The sequence below is a fragment of the Urocitellus parryii genome, chromosome 4 (assembly GCF_045843805.1).
Source record: "Urocitellus parryii isolate mUroPar1 chromosome 4, mUroPar1.hap1, whole genome shotgun sequence".
NCBI lineage: Eukaryota > Metazoa > Chordata > Mammalia > Rodentia > Sciuridae > Urocitellus > Urocitellus parryii.
In genome coordinates, this window is record NC_135534.1 from 142,075,145 (window position 1) to 142,089,665 (window position 14,521).

Here is a 14,521-nt window from a genome sequence, read left to right on the forward strand (position 1 = left end):
ATGATATTTCAATTCATGCATACAATGTGCAATGACCAAATCAGGCTATTAGCATATCCAACACCTCAGATATTTATTTTTTTATATTTTTGTAGTGAAGACAATTAAAAATCCTCTCTTTTAGCTCTTTAAAAATTAAATTATTATTAGCTATAGCCATGATGTTTTGCAATAGAATATCAGAACTTACTCTTCCTATCTAACCACATCTCTGTGCTAGTTGACTATCTTCTCCCCATCTCTTCCACTTCCCTGTCCCCTCAGCCTCTAGTAACCACCATTCTACTCTCTTCTCCAAGGAGTTTGACTTTTTAAGATTCTATGTATGATTGAGATCATAAATTTTAGGGATTCAACATGCACCACTTCCTCAGACATGATCTCTCTTCAGCCTCTTGCAGCCCTCACCTCAACATCAGTCTCACATGCAAGGAGGGGTCAACCAGTGACTGTGGCACCAGCCCTTGGTGGCATTGGGGATGCTTAGGAAAGAGGCTTAACGAATTGAAAAAACAATAATGGATGTACTCCTGATAATTTTACTCTGCACTGAATTCATTCTGGTGGAGTTATATCATTTTAATAAAGTCCAAATAAATACCAAAACAAATATCATAATTCAAAATGCTATTGCTCATAATCACTTAGACTAATAGACAATCAGAGAAAAACCTCAGTGCCTTGAACTACTTCTCCCCTGTGAATCTAGATCCTCTGTGGTCCCATTTGGCCTCCTGAAACCTCTAGAACCATGGAGTAGGAAACCATTTATCTCACCATCAAAACCTAAGCAGCATTTTCCGAGAGTATGTCAAGAAAGGGTTCCTTTAAGATTCAGTTCAGGAGTTCAAAGGAAGCCATCCCGAACCTTAACCAACTCATTTCAGTTCAGGTTACCTTTCACAGCACCCTGATCTTTTTATTGTAGCACCCATTAGATCCCTTGGCATTATGGTTTTATGTCCCCATTTTCCCTATGAACTCTGAGTTCCTTATGTACAAGGACCTTGTTTGGAATTGTTTCTTACCCTAGCATTTAGTTTAATGCCTGCCAAAATAATAGGCCCTCAATAAATATTTGTTGAATGTTGTCCTTCCTTTCCTCCTTCTTTTCTTTCTTCCATATATATATATATATATATATATATATATATATATATATATATATTGAACACTCACTATGTGCTGGTCACTGTGGTCACTGTTCTAGGGAGCAAAACAGACCAAAGTCCCTACTCTCATGAAGCATGTATCCCAGTAAAGGGAAATAGTTAACAACTAAAAAAGTCTAAGAAACGTTCAGTGATGTAAATGTTATGGAGAAAACTAAAGTAAGGAAAGGGAATAGAGTAGGGGAAATAAGAATGAGCTTTTCTTTTAACATGCAAATTTGTAACTTGCCCACTGAGCAAGTAGGACTTGTAAGTAGGTACAATCAGAAAACAAACCTGTTCTTCCATAACTGCTCTTCCACAGTCAGTCCTAGGGGCTAGTTCTTGCTCATTTATCTTTGATTTTGCAATATCAGAAAACCCCCAGGAATGTTCTGGTTACCTTCAGACAATGGGAAAAATTCTCTGGCTGTTTTGGTCCAAGAAGAGTCTCATGAAGGTAAGTAGAATGCCTAGTCTCATGTAATACTCAAAACTTCAAACTTCATTTAAAGTTGAAGATTCTCATTCCTCTACCTTGGGCTTGTTCTGGCTTGGCCTACTATAATAGGAATAGGGAGCATAGTTGGCTTCTTTTCAATTGTCCCTCTTGGATTCTTCCCTACTCTCCACCTCCCACTGTCTCCTTGGGGGAATGATGCCAAGAGTGTGGGCAGAACGCAATCTTGATTTGATTTCCTGTGGACATGTTTATGTTCGATCCTTCCTGACACTGATGGAAACTGGCTTCCCTGGGATGTTCTGGTAGACTTTGGCATACTCTCTGGGAGGATTCAATGGCATATTCCATGAATATGCTTCTGGTTGGACTTAAATATCCAACCTTAAAACCTGGAAGTCCATTCACTCCTCCTCCCACATACAATGAAAGCAAGCTGTGAAACTGTTCCCTGGTCTCTTTCTCTTCCTCATGGCCCACATATGATCCACATGAGCTACATCTGGGCCCACATATCCATACATCCTTGTTCAACCTCTGGCAGACATGTAGCTGCCTGCCTCCTTCTGCTCTGCTTCTTTAGATAGATCACCAGAGCCTTGTGTCTATCACCAGGCACTCAAGAAGCTTTACAGATGAGCTTGGCAAAACTGTCTCTAAAACTCTTCTTTTGGCTTCTTACATTTTAATACTCTTATATCCTTCATTTGAGTGGGGTCCTAATGGTATCATCATATTTGAGGATCTGGCATTAAGTGATCCAATACTTCACTTTGGCTTGTGAAATTATTATTTCATTTTTGATCTTTTGGAGTTTTAGCCAAATTGTAGACAAAGAGAGTCCCATTCATTTACAAATAAATGAAGTTTACATTAGCCCCTGCAGCAGAATTTAAGTGCAAGGAGACCTTCAATCAGTTAAACAGAAATACTATGCTCTTGAACATAAGAAGTAGCCACTCAGCAGTAATCTGACCGCTAAGACCAAAATGCTAATTTTGCTAAACCAAAAATGCTAAGAAGGCAACTAGGAAGAGAAACAGATGGGAAAGGGCTAGCCAGCATGTGTGTGGATGTAACTCAAGGAAAGAGGACAAAAGTTATAGCTAAGGCAGGAGAAATCAAAACCTCAACACATACAAAGTGAGAAGTATACTATACTCCAGCCAGATCAACAAACTATCCAGATGCTGTGTGGAGGGTTAAGAAACCATTGGACTAGTTGTGAAGAGGCAGTTTGGGAAAGTATTTAAGTGATAGAGGAAGAAAATTTATCTTAGTTTTTAAGACACTTTTTAGCTGTTTGACCTTGAATAGTGATATATTCAACATGGGTCACATATAGTACCTGCTTGAAGAGTTGTCCAAAGGATGAGATGAGCACTGTTAACTGCCTTACTGAGTTGATCCAGTTGCATCAGTGGAATGCAAACATGAAGTAACTTCATTTTAAACAAGTTGCCCCTCATCTCATATGCTTAGCTAGTTCTTTTCTTTGGTTTGATGGAAATCCTACGCTGGTCTCATAGCTTTTCTGGACTAAAGGATCTTGTTCCATTTAGGAAATTTACCAGTCCCATTAAATGATCGGAGCTTCTAACTGTTCCATGCAAGCTCCCCGTCTCCCAGCGTGGTGTTGCTTTAGGCCTGGGGGCCTGCAGCCTGTAGAGCTTTACCCAGCTGTGCTTCCCTCTGCTGCTCTCTATTCTAACTGGGCCAACAGGGAGGCATCAGGTATAAAAAGGCGCAGTGTTAAGTGGCCCTGACTCTCTTGACCTCTCTTTCTAATGTCCTCTAAATTCTAGGACACACAGTAATCTCTCTGAGTTGTTCCCCTGATAACTCTTCTCAGATTGGAAAGAAGGGAATGAAACCCAAAACTAAATAAATCCTGTTTCAACTCTTCAGACCCTAGCCTTCAAGAACATAACAGCTAAGTACTGGTTTAACCCCGATGATAGTCTCTCGGGAGTTTCTGCCTACGTAGTTCAGCTTCTTGCTTTTAGATGTGTGGTTCCTGTCAACTATCATGAATGTTCTAGTCTGTAGGCCTCTATCAGAACCTGTGACAGGGAAAAGGACTCATCCATCCATCATATGAAGGCCTGGAGGTCCCAAACCTGTATCCCACCCCCCTCCTTCTCTGTACCTTTGGGACCCTGGATAAGATCTGAAAGTCTAGGTTTAGCACTGGAAGAATAATATCTTTCTTACCAATTTTAGAGCTCGGATGCAAAGAACAAGAACGAAGATGGATGGAACAGTACTTAATGCACAAAAAGTCTATTAGAGAAAAATGTAACTTATTGTTAAGATACAAGAGTAGCAATTTTATCTGGAACAGTCACTCCTTGATGTATTCCCTTCTTAATACATTTTCTAAACCTGGTAGAGGAAGAACATGATTTTCATGGGCATCAACAAAAAGACATAGAAAAAGTAAACATTACTCTCTACTGATGCATCTTCCTAAAAACCCAGTGCTTGACTATTATAATGCATAGAAATCTGCGGGAAGAAATATTTGAGGTTTCAACACTTCACTTCATCTCACTTGCTCCTACAACCCAGAAGCCAGGTGGAAATTAAAAATAAATGTTTTTGTTTGTTTGTTTGTCTTGCAGGGGTGGGGGCTGTTTGTTTTTTGGTACAGGGAATTGAACCCAGGGGCACTTTACCACTCAGCTATATCCCCAGACTTTTTAATATTTTATCTTGAGATAGGGTCTCACTGAGTTGCTTACAGCCTTGCTAGTTAAATTGCTGAGGCTGGCTTTGAACTTTAGATCCTCCTGCCTTAGCCTCCCCAAGACACTGGGATAACAACACCTTTTGCCAGACTCCACCACGCCTGGCAAAAATAAATATTTTTAAAGGCCAAAGACCCTAATTACATGTCAGACAATGCCTATCTTGCCAGCTTTCTCTTTGTTTGCTCACAGCCCCACACTCAAGAACGCATGGGTTTAGAGGGGCGGGAGTGAAGCAGGGTGGCTCTTGACTAAGTTGAGCATCACCCTTCCCATGCTAGCTCATGACCAGCAAGGCAGCTTGGTGCAAAGGGAAAGAAAGTTGGGTGGAAACTGACAAATCTCAGATTGCTCCTGAGATTTAGGCCTCAGGGCAAGAGAAAATCCTGATCACAGATAAAGATTCCAAGAAAGACCGTGTGTTTGTGTATGTGTCCAAGAAAGTGCAGTGTTGAGGATAATGTCTTGCTTTAGAGCTCTCTTGGTTTTGATAAATTTCCTCGTTCTATATCTGAACAGCTATAACTTTATAATAAATCCCTATTTTTCAGGTTGTTCTTACCATTCTCTGTCCACTCTAACTATAAGAGAAAGGAAGGAAACACTACTGCCACAATAAGCAAATTCATTCCTCTCACCCTGGAAAACAAAGCATCTTCTAGAACGATTTCCAGTGTTGAAAAATGGATATTCTTAGGCCAGAGCTACTTCAAAAGCTGGTCTGAGAGCAGCCCAGTCTTCGGGGGCAGACAATGATATAAACCCAGTCTTCTTAGCACATTCACATCCATCTTTGTCAAATAACCTTCTCTTCAGGCCCAGAGGCCATCCTCTAAGGCTGAATTGGGTCTTCATCTAGCTCCAAAGCTGCTGGCATTGTAGAAGGCAATTTGGGGGTCTTTTAGAAGCTGAGCTCCTGCCTCATACAAGTAACCAAGCAGTAACTCACAGCAATTCAAACAGGAATTACTTAGCAATGCATGTGCTTTTTTGTAAATGGGCCATAAAAATGTTATCAGAATATCAATAGTATGTTTTAATTTCTTGAAACTTCACTACCTGGAGACAAGTACAAATGATTTGAAATCAAAGACTTGTGTTCAAGCTCCTGTTTTTCCAGTCCCTACCTGTGTTGGCTTTAAGCTGCTTACATCTAGGAGTCTCCTTCCTCTCCTCTATAAAATAAGAGATGATAGTGCCACTTCACAGGATTATTGTGGAGGGCAAAGAATGCAGCCAGCAAGATGCTTTTGAAGCAATATCAGTATCAAAATAATAATAACAATTTCTTGAGCACTTGCTACGTGCCAGTGCTGCATTTTGGATACTGAATATCCCTCAAAGGCCTATGTGTTAAGTGCTCCATCTCCAGGATGGCAGTACTGGGACGCACTGGGGATCTTTAAGTGGAGGGCCTAGTGGAAGTCATTGGGGGAATGCCATCAGAAGGGACAGGGGTATTCAAAGCCAGCCTCAGCAATCTCAAAAAATAAAAAGGGCTAGGGATGTGGCTCAGTGGTTAAGAGCTCCTGGATTCAATCCCCAGTAACAAGAAAAGAAAAAGAAAGAAAGGGAGAGAGGTAGGGAAAGAGGGAGAAAGGAGAGGGGAGAGGGGAGGGAGGGGAGAGGGGAGGGAGGGGGAGGAAGAAGAAACAGGGATTGGGGAACCGCGGCCTTTCAGTCTCTGTGTTACTTAGCTTTCCCTTTCTGTTACAATATACCTGAGAAAAAATTAAAAGGAGGAAAATTTTGTTTTGGCTCACAGTTTCAGAGATTCAATCCCTGGTCACTCAACCCTGTTACTTTGGGCCCAAAACAAGGCAGAATATCACAGTGGGAAGTGTATGGCAGAGAAAAGCAGTTCACCTCATAGCAGCCCAGCAGGCTAGCAAAAGAAGAGAAAGCAGGAGGATCTGAGTTCAAACCCAGCCTTAGCAAAGGCAAGGCACTAAGCAACTCAGTGAGACCGTGTCTCTAAATAAAATACAAAAAAAAATAGGCCTGGGGATGTGGCTCAGTGGTTGAGTGCCCCTGAGTACAAGCCCTCAACCCCCCCCCCAAAAAAAAAGAAAGGACCAGAGTCCCAATATACTTTTCAAGCCATGCCTCTAATAACCTACTTCCTCCAATGCGGCTCATCTTCTTAAATTTCTACCACCTCCCACTAGTACCACCAGCTGGGAACCAAACACATGAACTCTCTAGGGGACATTTAAGATCCATCCCATAACAGTTTTGTTGTAGGGTCAAATGAGGCAAGTTCAAGGCACCGAAGATAGCAGGAAACAGTTTTATTTGGCTGCAGCCAGGTTCAGAGGGCACAGCTTTTGCTGTAATCAATTAATCCCCTGAACCCCGAGTTCAGGTAGTTTCAGAGTTTTATACCAGCATGTAAGGAGAAGGGCTCAGAAGTTCACAGTCTGCAGAAGTTCACATAAAAACAGCTTTTTCTTTCACTATTCTGGGCAAGTTAACCCTTCAAGGACAACACCTGAGAAGGGGAGAGCTTCTTCTCCCCTTTCTTTCCTCCCCTGCCAGCTGTTACCATGGAGCCTTAATTGGTAATTTCTCTTAAAAATGTAAACATCTCTGTGAAGCCCAGCTCAAGGCCAGAGGCCTTGTTTGCACATTTCTACAAACTACTATACTGGATATGTTTGTGAAAAACTAGTGTCCAGCACCTGCAGTGCTGGTATCTTCTCGGCCAGTGGCCAAGTAAGACAGGGCAACACGAAATTAGGAAGTTTATCTACATTGGACTCTTTTGCAGAGACTCTTTTGCTGACAGTCCTAAAGTCAGCCATGGTGAAGATTTCTGGAGAAGTCCAGTTAAGACTTTTCTGTGGAGAAAGGGGGTGCCACTTCAGTTTCTCTTTGCTTCCTGACTCAAAAGGTGATTGCTTTACCTAACATATACTCCCAACCTCATCACAGGTCCAAATCAGTGGATTTACCTGATTTTAATCTTAAAACCTCCAGAACCATAAGCCAAATAAACCTCTTTAGTTCATACATAGCCTGTGTCAGGTACTTCATCATAGTGACAGAAAAGTAACTAATATAGTCAGGCACTATTTTAAGTACTTTACTTATTTCATTTAATTCCCCCCAAACCTTATGAATTAGGTGCATTTGTATAGGTAATTTTGCTGAAGTACAGTGTCTAAGTCACCAACCTAAGCAGCTAATCTTGTTGATTAGAGGTAGTGCTAAAAAAAATTCCTTCCCTTATATTTTTATGTTTCACTATGAGAAAGATACAAGACTTAAAGAAATTAGCAGCAACTACTTACTGGAGGTTCCTCAGTTCCAAATCGACCATATGTTGAAGCACACAGCCTTTTTATTTTATCAGGACCCTCTATATCATAATCTTTGGGAAAAGCTTCTCTGTCATGTTGCCTTAAGAAAAAAAAATTAGGAGTCCATTAAAGGATAAGTCTTATTTATCATGCATTGCACTAAAAATTTTTTAAGATATCCAGTGAAATTTTACCATATTTGTGGCATAATTTTAATTGCAAATTTATTGAATTTGTGACAAATAAAGTATTTTCCATCTCTTTTCAAGTAATGCTGAGGCTACTTCCAAAAAGCAACTTAGCATATGTGATAAAACTAATAATATCGCAAAAGCCCTACTTATCCAACACAGTAATTATTCAGCAACTCAAATGAACTGAATCTTATTTAATAATGTAGATTAGTTAACGACAGTAAATTCTAAAATAAGACATGGTAATATCTTGGAGAGGCAACTTGCCACTTTAGAAATTCTTTCTACCATGAATTTTAATTATATTTTTTCCAAAATGAGATAGCAAAGTATCTGCTCATATTGATTTATAACCCTTGCTCTCTGCTTCTAAAGAACATCTAGAGAAAGCTGACAATTAAACATAAGCAAAAAAGAAAAAAATAATCTTAAAATGTACGTGTACATGGAAGAGAGGAAAAAATATTCCAAACATCTTGACCAAAAGAGCGGCTAGGAATAATGAAAAAGGAGGAACTTGGGATAATGAATGAAAAGGAGGTGTGTCCTGGCTGCCACTAGAAATTGCTATTTTCATAAAACTTTGTTAGGTAAAATAAAGGAAGCTAAGACCAAGCCTCCCGCTGAAGGGGCCCTATTGCTCTGTGTAGTTTTATGTCTGTAATTCAAGCTACTGGGGAAGCTGAGGCAGGAAGATATCAAGTTCAAGGACAGCCTCAGCAATTTAGTGACATCCTGTCTAAAAATAGAGGGAGGGGGAGGGAAAGGCCTGGGGATGTAGCTCAGGAGGGCACCCTTGGGTTCAATCCCAAGGCAGAGGGGCTTCTATTAAGGCATACATGATTAAAAATGTGTAAGAGAATTCATCCATCCACCAATTTGTTCATTCAGCAAATATTTTTAAGGATCTACAAGCTGTGGTTTGTTTATCTTCTCCAAAATTCAAATTGGAATCTGATAGTCACCGTGGCAACACTGGGAGGTAAGTCCGCATGAAGAGGGATTAATGCTTCTTTCCTAGCAGTGAGTGAATTCTCAACCTTAAGGGACTGGATTAGTTTCCTAGAGAGCAAACTGATGTAAAGGCAAAGCTGCCTTTGGAGTTTTTCCTCTCAATTCACTTCTGCTTTTTTGCTGTTATGCAGCACAAGGCCATCACCAATGCATTCACTTGATCTTGGACTCCCAGCCTCCAGAACTATGAGTTAAACAGACTTCTTTCCTTTATAAATTACCCAGTCATGGATATTCTGTTACAGAATATCCATGACTGGATAATGAACTAAGATACCACAACTTGCCTGATATTTTGCGCAGTGCAGGGGAGGTAACAGGAGCAAGCCTGACAGAGTCCCTACCTTCAGTTACTTACAGTCTGGTCAGAAGCAGAGGCAATGAAATAAGAAAAGTCTACAATGTGGTGAGTGTGGAAGCACCCAGCACCCAAGTCATGAGACTCTCATCCCATGCTCTTCGGGTCCTGAGCTCTCAACTCATTCCTGCCTTGGCTCCCACCTCAGAGCATTTGAGCAGAGTGCTGCCCTAGAACCCACAGCCTGGAGGCCCCGGGTGGCACAGCAGGCAGAGTGCCAGCACAGGAGCTTTCTTCTATCCTCATATTTGAGCATCAGATTGCAAACGCTAAAAGGTTTTGAGTAACCTAACAACATTTTATGAGAACTAACAGGAAGCTTTCACTTAAGTCCTTATCGAAGAGTTCTGAACATCAACAACCAGAAGTGGTAGAATGAAGAGTCATGGATCTGAGTCATTGCTAAGCCAGGTCCTAGCTGTGTGACCTTAGGAAGGACGCTTAACTTTTCCATGTTTTCATTTTCACATTTATAAAATTATTACAAGAATAATAACAATATCTTTTCACTTTTTAATAAGAATTAAAATTTTAAAATAAAGGAAAAAGTCCTTATATGCTATGAAGTATTATGAACATCTATGTGTAGTGAATATTAATCAGGCTTCAAAATCTAGTACCCAACAATTACAACTGTATTTTTTCCATAAGTGAACTTAATTTCTTTTCCAAGCTTTTATTGGGCCAGATGGGCAAACCTTGATCTTGGTCAATTCAGGATTTCTTCTATCTCTGTGTGGTACTGTGACACCAAAAACCCTATCTTCGTTGTCACTGATTCTCCCCACCTACATCTGAGGACGCATCCTCTGTCTTCCTGGTCTCCCATTAGTTGGGAGATGGAACATTTTGTCATATATCTGTTGGCCATGTATATGTCTTCTTTTGAGAAATTCTGTTTAGATCTATTACCCATTTTCTAAATCAGACTATTTGTTTCTTTGTTATTGAGTTTTTTTAAAGCTCTTTTTATACTCTGGATAGTGACCTTTCTAAGAGGTTTTGTTGGCAAGTATTTTCTCCCGTTTTGTGGGTTGTCTCATCATCTGTTTCCATTGCTATGTAGAAGCTTTTTAGTTTGGTGTAATCCTATTTGTCTACATTTGCTTCTGTCTCCTGTGTTTTTGGAGTCTTGTCAAAAAAAAAAAAATCTTTGTCCATTTCAATGTCCTGAAATGTTTCTCCTGTTTTCTTCTAGAAGTTTCTTGTGTTACATTTAAATGTTAAATCCATTTTGAGTTGACTTTTGCCACTGGTGAGCGATAGGGGTCTAGTATCGTTCTTCTGCGTGTGGCTATCCAGTTTTCCCTTACTGAAATGACTGTTCTTTCTCATCTCCTTTCTCATTTTTAATGCTTCTAGTAATTCTCTAAATTGAAGCTCACAATACATTAAGAGGTTGAAACCATAGTTTGAAAAATATTGCTCCAGACTATTGGTTCTCAGTTGAGTTTGGGATAGGGATCTATTTGTACCCATACCTTCCATGGACCTCAAGCAATAAAGACATTTGTTAACATTTGTAGACATTTTCAGTTGTAGCATCTGAATTGGGTGGCTTTCTACCAGCATCTAGTAAGTAGCTGCCAATGATACTGCTAAGCATCCTAAAATGCCCAGGCAGAGACCCACAACACACACATAGCTAGCCCCAGGTGCCAATGGTGCTGAGGTTGAGAAAGCTCTGCAGAATAGTGGCACCTCAGACACTTGAATCACTGGTTCCCAAACCTGAGTGCTTCACGAAGCAGCCAAACTTCCCCCTAAAATGGGTGGGACCAATATAAGGCTGCCAACTTTTTGTTTTGACAAGAATATTCAAAATAAACTAATCACCTGTATCCTTTAATAAAAAGATCTGTAATGCCAAAATATCAGTAAAAACAATCCCACCGTCCTTCAAATTGAATAAATCTAGCAATATGAAAAATGTGCGACATTGTCATCACAGCTGGTTTATCACTTTGGATTAGTCAAAAGGTCCTCATTGACTACCACTGGTCAAGTCCACAGTGTTTTGCAGATGTTAATTCATCCTGATATGAACTTGACAGGAGCTGGTCAGAATTTGTTCAAGGCCAAAGATGCTTGGATATAGGTATTCTGTGCTGCTGACCGAGGAAGCATGGTGTCTTAGAGGTCTGGTGGTAGGTACAGGCTCTCATTTAGCTGGGAGGAGGGCCTTTGGGGTTTCTTGTCTATAGCACCAGAATTTTCCTTGAGAAACAGGCTTGCTTCTGTTGACAGTCTTTTTCTATCAAAGCCCAGAGCAGAATTAGATGGCTTTTTCTTAAGATAAATCCTTACCCAAGATTTCCTGAAAGGCCAGTAGATGAAACTTGTTTTCTCTAACCTTTTATGAGAGAAAGAGTATGATCATTTTTTAAGCAAAGTTTATGAGAGTCCATTGTTTTGAATTAGCTCTCTGCACCAAGCCCCAGCAGACCAGGCCAATCTAGAATGGACTCACTTGTGCTCAACACTACATAATGCAACTGAACTTTGAAATGGCCAGATTTCCAAAAACACAGGAGGACTCCAAGTCCACCCAAGTCAGCATTACATGGGAGTCCCCTTTGTCTAAACCCCATAAGGAAAGTAACTTTTGAAATGATTCATCTGCTTTTTTATTCTGTTTTTGCTTTCTTCAACTCTTTTCTGCCTAGAAAAACAATCCTCTGCTCAGCTCAATGGAACAGTTATTCTACCTCCTAGAAAGATATTGAGAAAGATATTGCCTGATTCTAGAATTACAAATAAAAGCCAATTCTACCTTTAAACTGAAATCTATTATATTTTTGCGTTTTAACATTATTCATAGAATTAGGAATGTGGAACAAGGTGATAGGAGAGAATCCAAGCTTCAAACTGCATAAAATGGAATCTGAAATTCTGACCCTATTGTTGAAATGCTAATCGGAACAATTTAAAGAGAGTTATCTGCAATAGACACCAATAGGACAAAGACCAGCACAAGCCTGTCTCATTCTGGACAAACACCCAACCTAACGGGTAGTAAATCACTTCCAGGCCCCAAACCTACATTCTTCTGGACCCTCCAGACCTTCATTTTCCTGTCTCCACCTTGGGGCCAAACATGGTATAGTCCCAAGCTGTGATTTCAAGGGAATCTGCTGAACTGGTCCCTGGAGCTTTTTAGAAGCTTGGGTTTTCTTCCAGGAGAGGTGGGTTCTGTACCCTCTTGGATATAGGTATTGCCAGGTGGGCAAGTGAGTTGCAGGACTGAACAACTCAATTCCAGAGCCATGGGCCAACAGGACTTATACCTCCCCTCAGGCTAACACAGGCCAGAGAGGCTCAGCTCCCTGGTGGAGGATATGGTGGGGTTAGTTCATAGGATTCTCCTCAATGTAAAGGAGACCCCTCTAGGGTTTTTGTTATCCCATGTCTCTGTGGGAGAAGTGGAGTTGAGGTATGCTAGACCCACATCTTTATTACTACCCCATCTTTCACACTGCGTTATAATTATCCATTAACATATCCACCTCCTCACTAGACTGATAGCTTCTTAGAGAAATTATTTTTTTATTCATCTTATGATCTCAGTGACTAGCATAGTCTAACACATTGTAAACGTTCATTAAATTTTTCTTGATTGATTGAATATTTTTACTTTTTTTTTTTTTTTGCTGTCACCTTAGTATAAATACTGAAAGCGAGAGTTTTTAAATGTGTCATAAAAACAAAGAGTATCCTGGGCCAGTCTGCAAAAGCACACATAAAGAGGGAGTGGTTGTGCAAAGAGAGAAGCTGGTTTTCTGCAATACCAACCTGTCTCCAGAGGAATCATAAATTGACTAGCTGATTGGGAAAATTCTCAATATACATATGCATCACACTGGTTACAAGGGATTTGAATCTCATTAATATCTGACACGAGAAAAATGAAAATCTGAGCCAGATTCTAGTTTCTGGTTACTTAACAAGAGACAAATTTTCTTTGCAGATTTCAAAGATGTTAAAAATGTTTAGTTAAGACTCCAGATGGCAGAATATATTAACTTTAAATCTTAGAATTATTAATGTGGTGCACAACCAGGCTGTCAGCTATTGTATTTTCTGATGTAAATGTGGCACAAATGAGAAGAGAAAGATAACTTCTCTAATAGGTTTTATAATCATCTGCTATCTAAAACTGTAAAAGAAAATTACCCTTGAGATTCAGCTACATTCCCTGACACATTAGAAGAATAAAACCAATAGAAGCAAAGACTGCAAAGAAATGTTTAACAATCCTCTTTAAAGATTTCCCAGGCAAAAGATTTACATGCCAAAGTAGTTGTTACTTGATGGCATATTCATCAAACTGGCAAAGGAAGACTTTTAGATATATTTGCAGAGTCATAAAGAAAATCTTATGTTCTTGAGAGAAATAGTGTCGTTTTCAACTTTTGAAAAGGGACTTTGTTTTTCATTGTGTCTCATGCTGTATGTGATTTGTGCATCTATACCACAAAGCCACAGAACTTAAAGGTTAAACTTCACTCAAAAGAAAAACATTTTACAAAGATAGATAAATTATTTTCTTCACTCAAAGTATATTAAGCAGCATATAAATAAAACCTATCAACTTATTATGAATTTTCTGTTATGGAAAATCTTCAAAAATGGTAGCCACTATGGAGAATATTGGGAAGAAACTAAAGGAACACATCAGTTGGAGACATTGTCAACCTTAACAGCTAAGTAAATGCCAGTCTGATTAACTGCCAAACACGTGATTTGAAAGCAGCTGAAGGGACATGTATCAAGAAGGGTGATGATATAATTGATTTCCTCCTGGAACACTTTAAGAGGGAAATAAAATACTAAGTCCACCAGGAGTGTCACAGTCAGAATTATCCTGGTCAACAAGGATAAAGACATTCGGTCCCCTATGTTGAGACAACTGGATCTAAATTACCTTCAAATTCTAGGACACTTATTATGATTTCTTAGATCTATCCCTCCAAAAACAGTTTACATCACACTCTGGGTCGTGGGGCTGGGGGAGTGGCTCAGTGTTACAGCATTTGCTAGCATGCGTGAGACGCTGGGTTCATTTCCCAACACCACATTAAAAAAAAAAAAAAAAAAAAAACTAAGCAAAATAAAGATATTATGTTCATCTACAACTAAAAATATCTTTTTTAAAAAACACTTGGTGGCGAAAGAGTGGAACTAAAGAGAGAGGGGTTTTTTAAGTGTATTATACTTCCATAATCACTATAGTCAAAGAACACTTTGGTAGTAGAGCTGGCTTGGAGAGACATGGAAACCAAGTGTCCCTCC

The 14,521-nt window shown here is 39.7% G+C and overlaps 1 protein-coding gene across 1 annotated transcript in view; it reads right to left on the bottom strand.

Annotated features, from left to right (window-relative positions):
• The window catches only part of Cfap95 (cilia and flagella associated protein 95), a 63,121-nt gene that overhangs the window by 34,093 nt on the left and 14,507 nt on the right, over window positions 1-14,521 (bottom strand). The window contains exon 2 of the mRNA XM_026389288.2: window positions 7,655-7,763. Within this exon, the coding sequence (XP_026245073.2) occupies window positions 7,655-7,763 (109 nt within the window). The remainder of the gene's footprint in view (window positions 1-7,654; window positions 7,764-14,521) is intronic.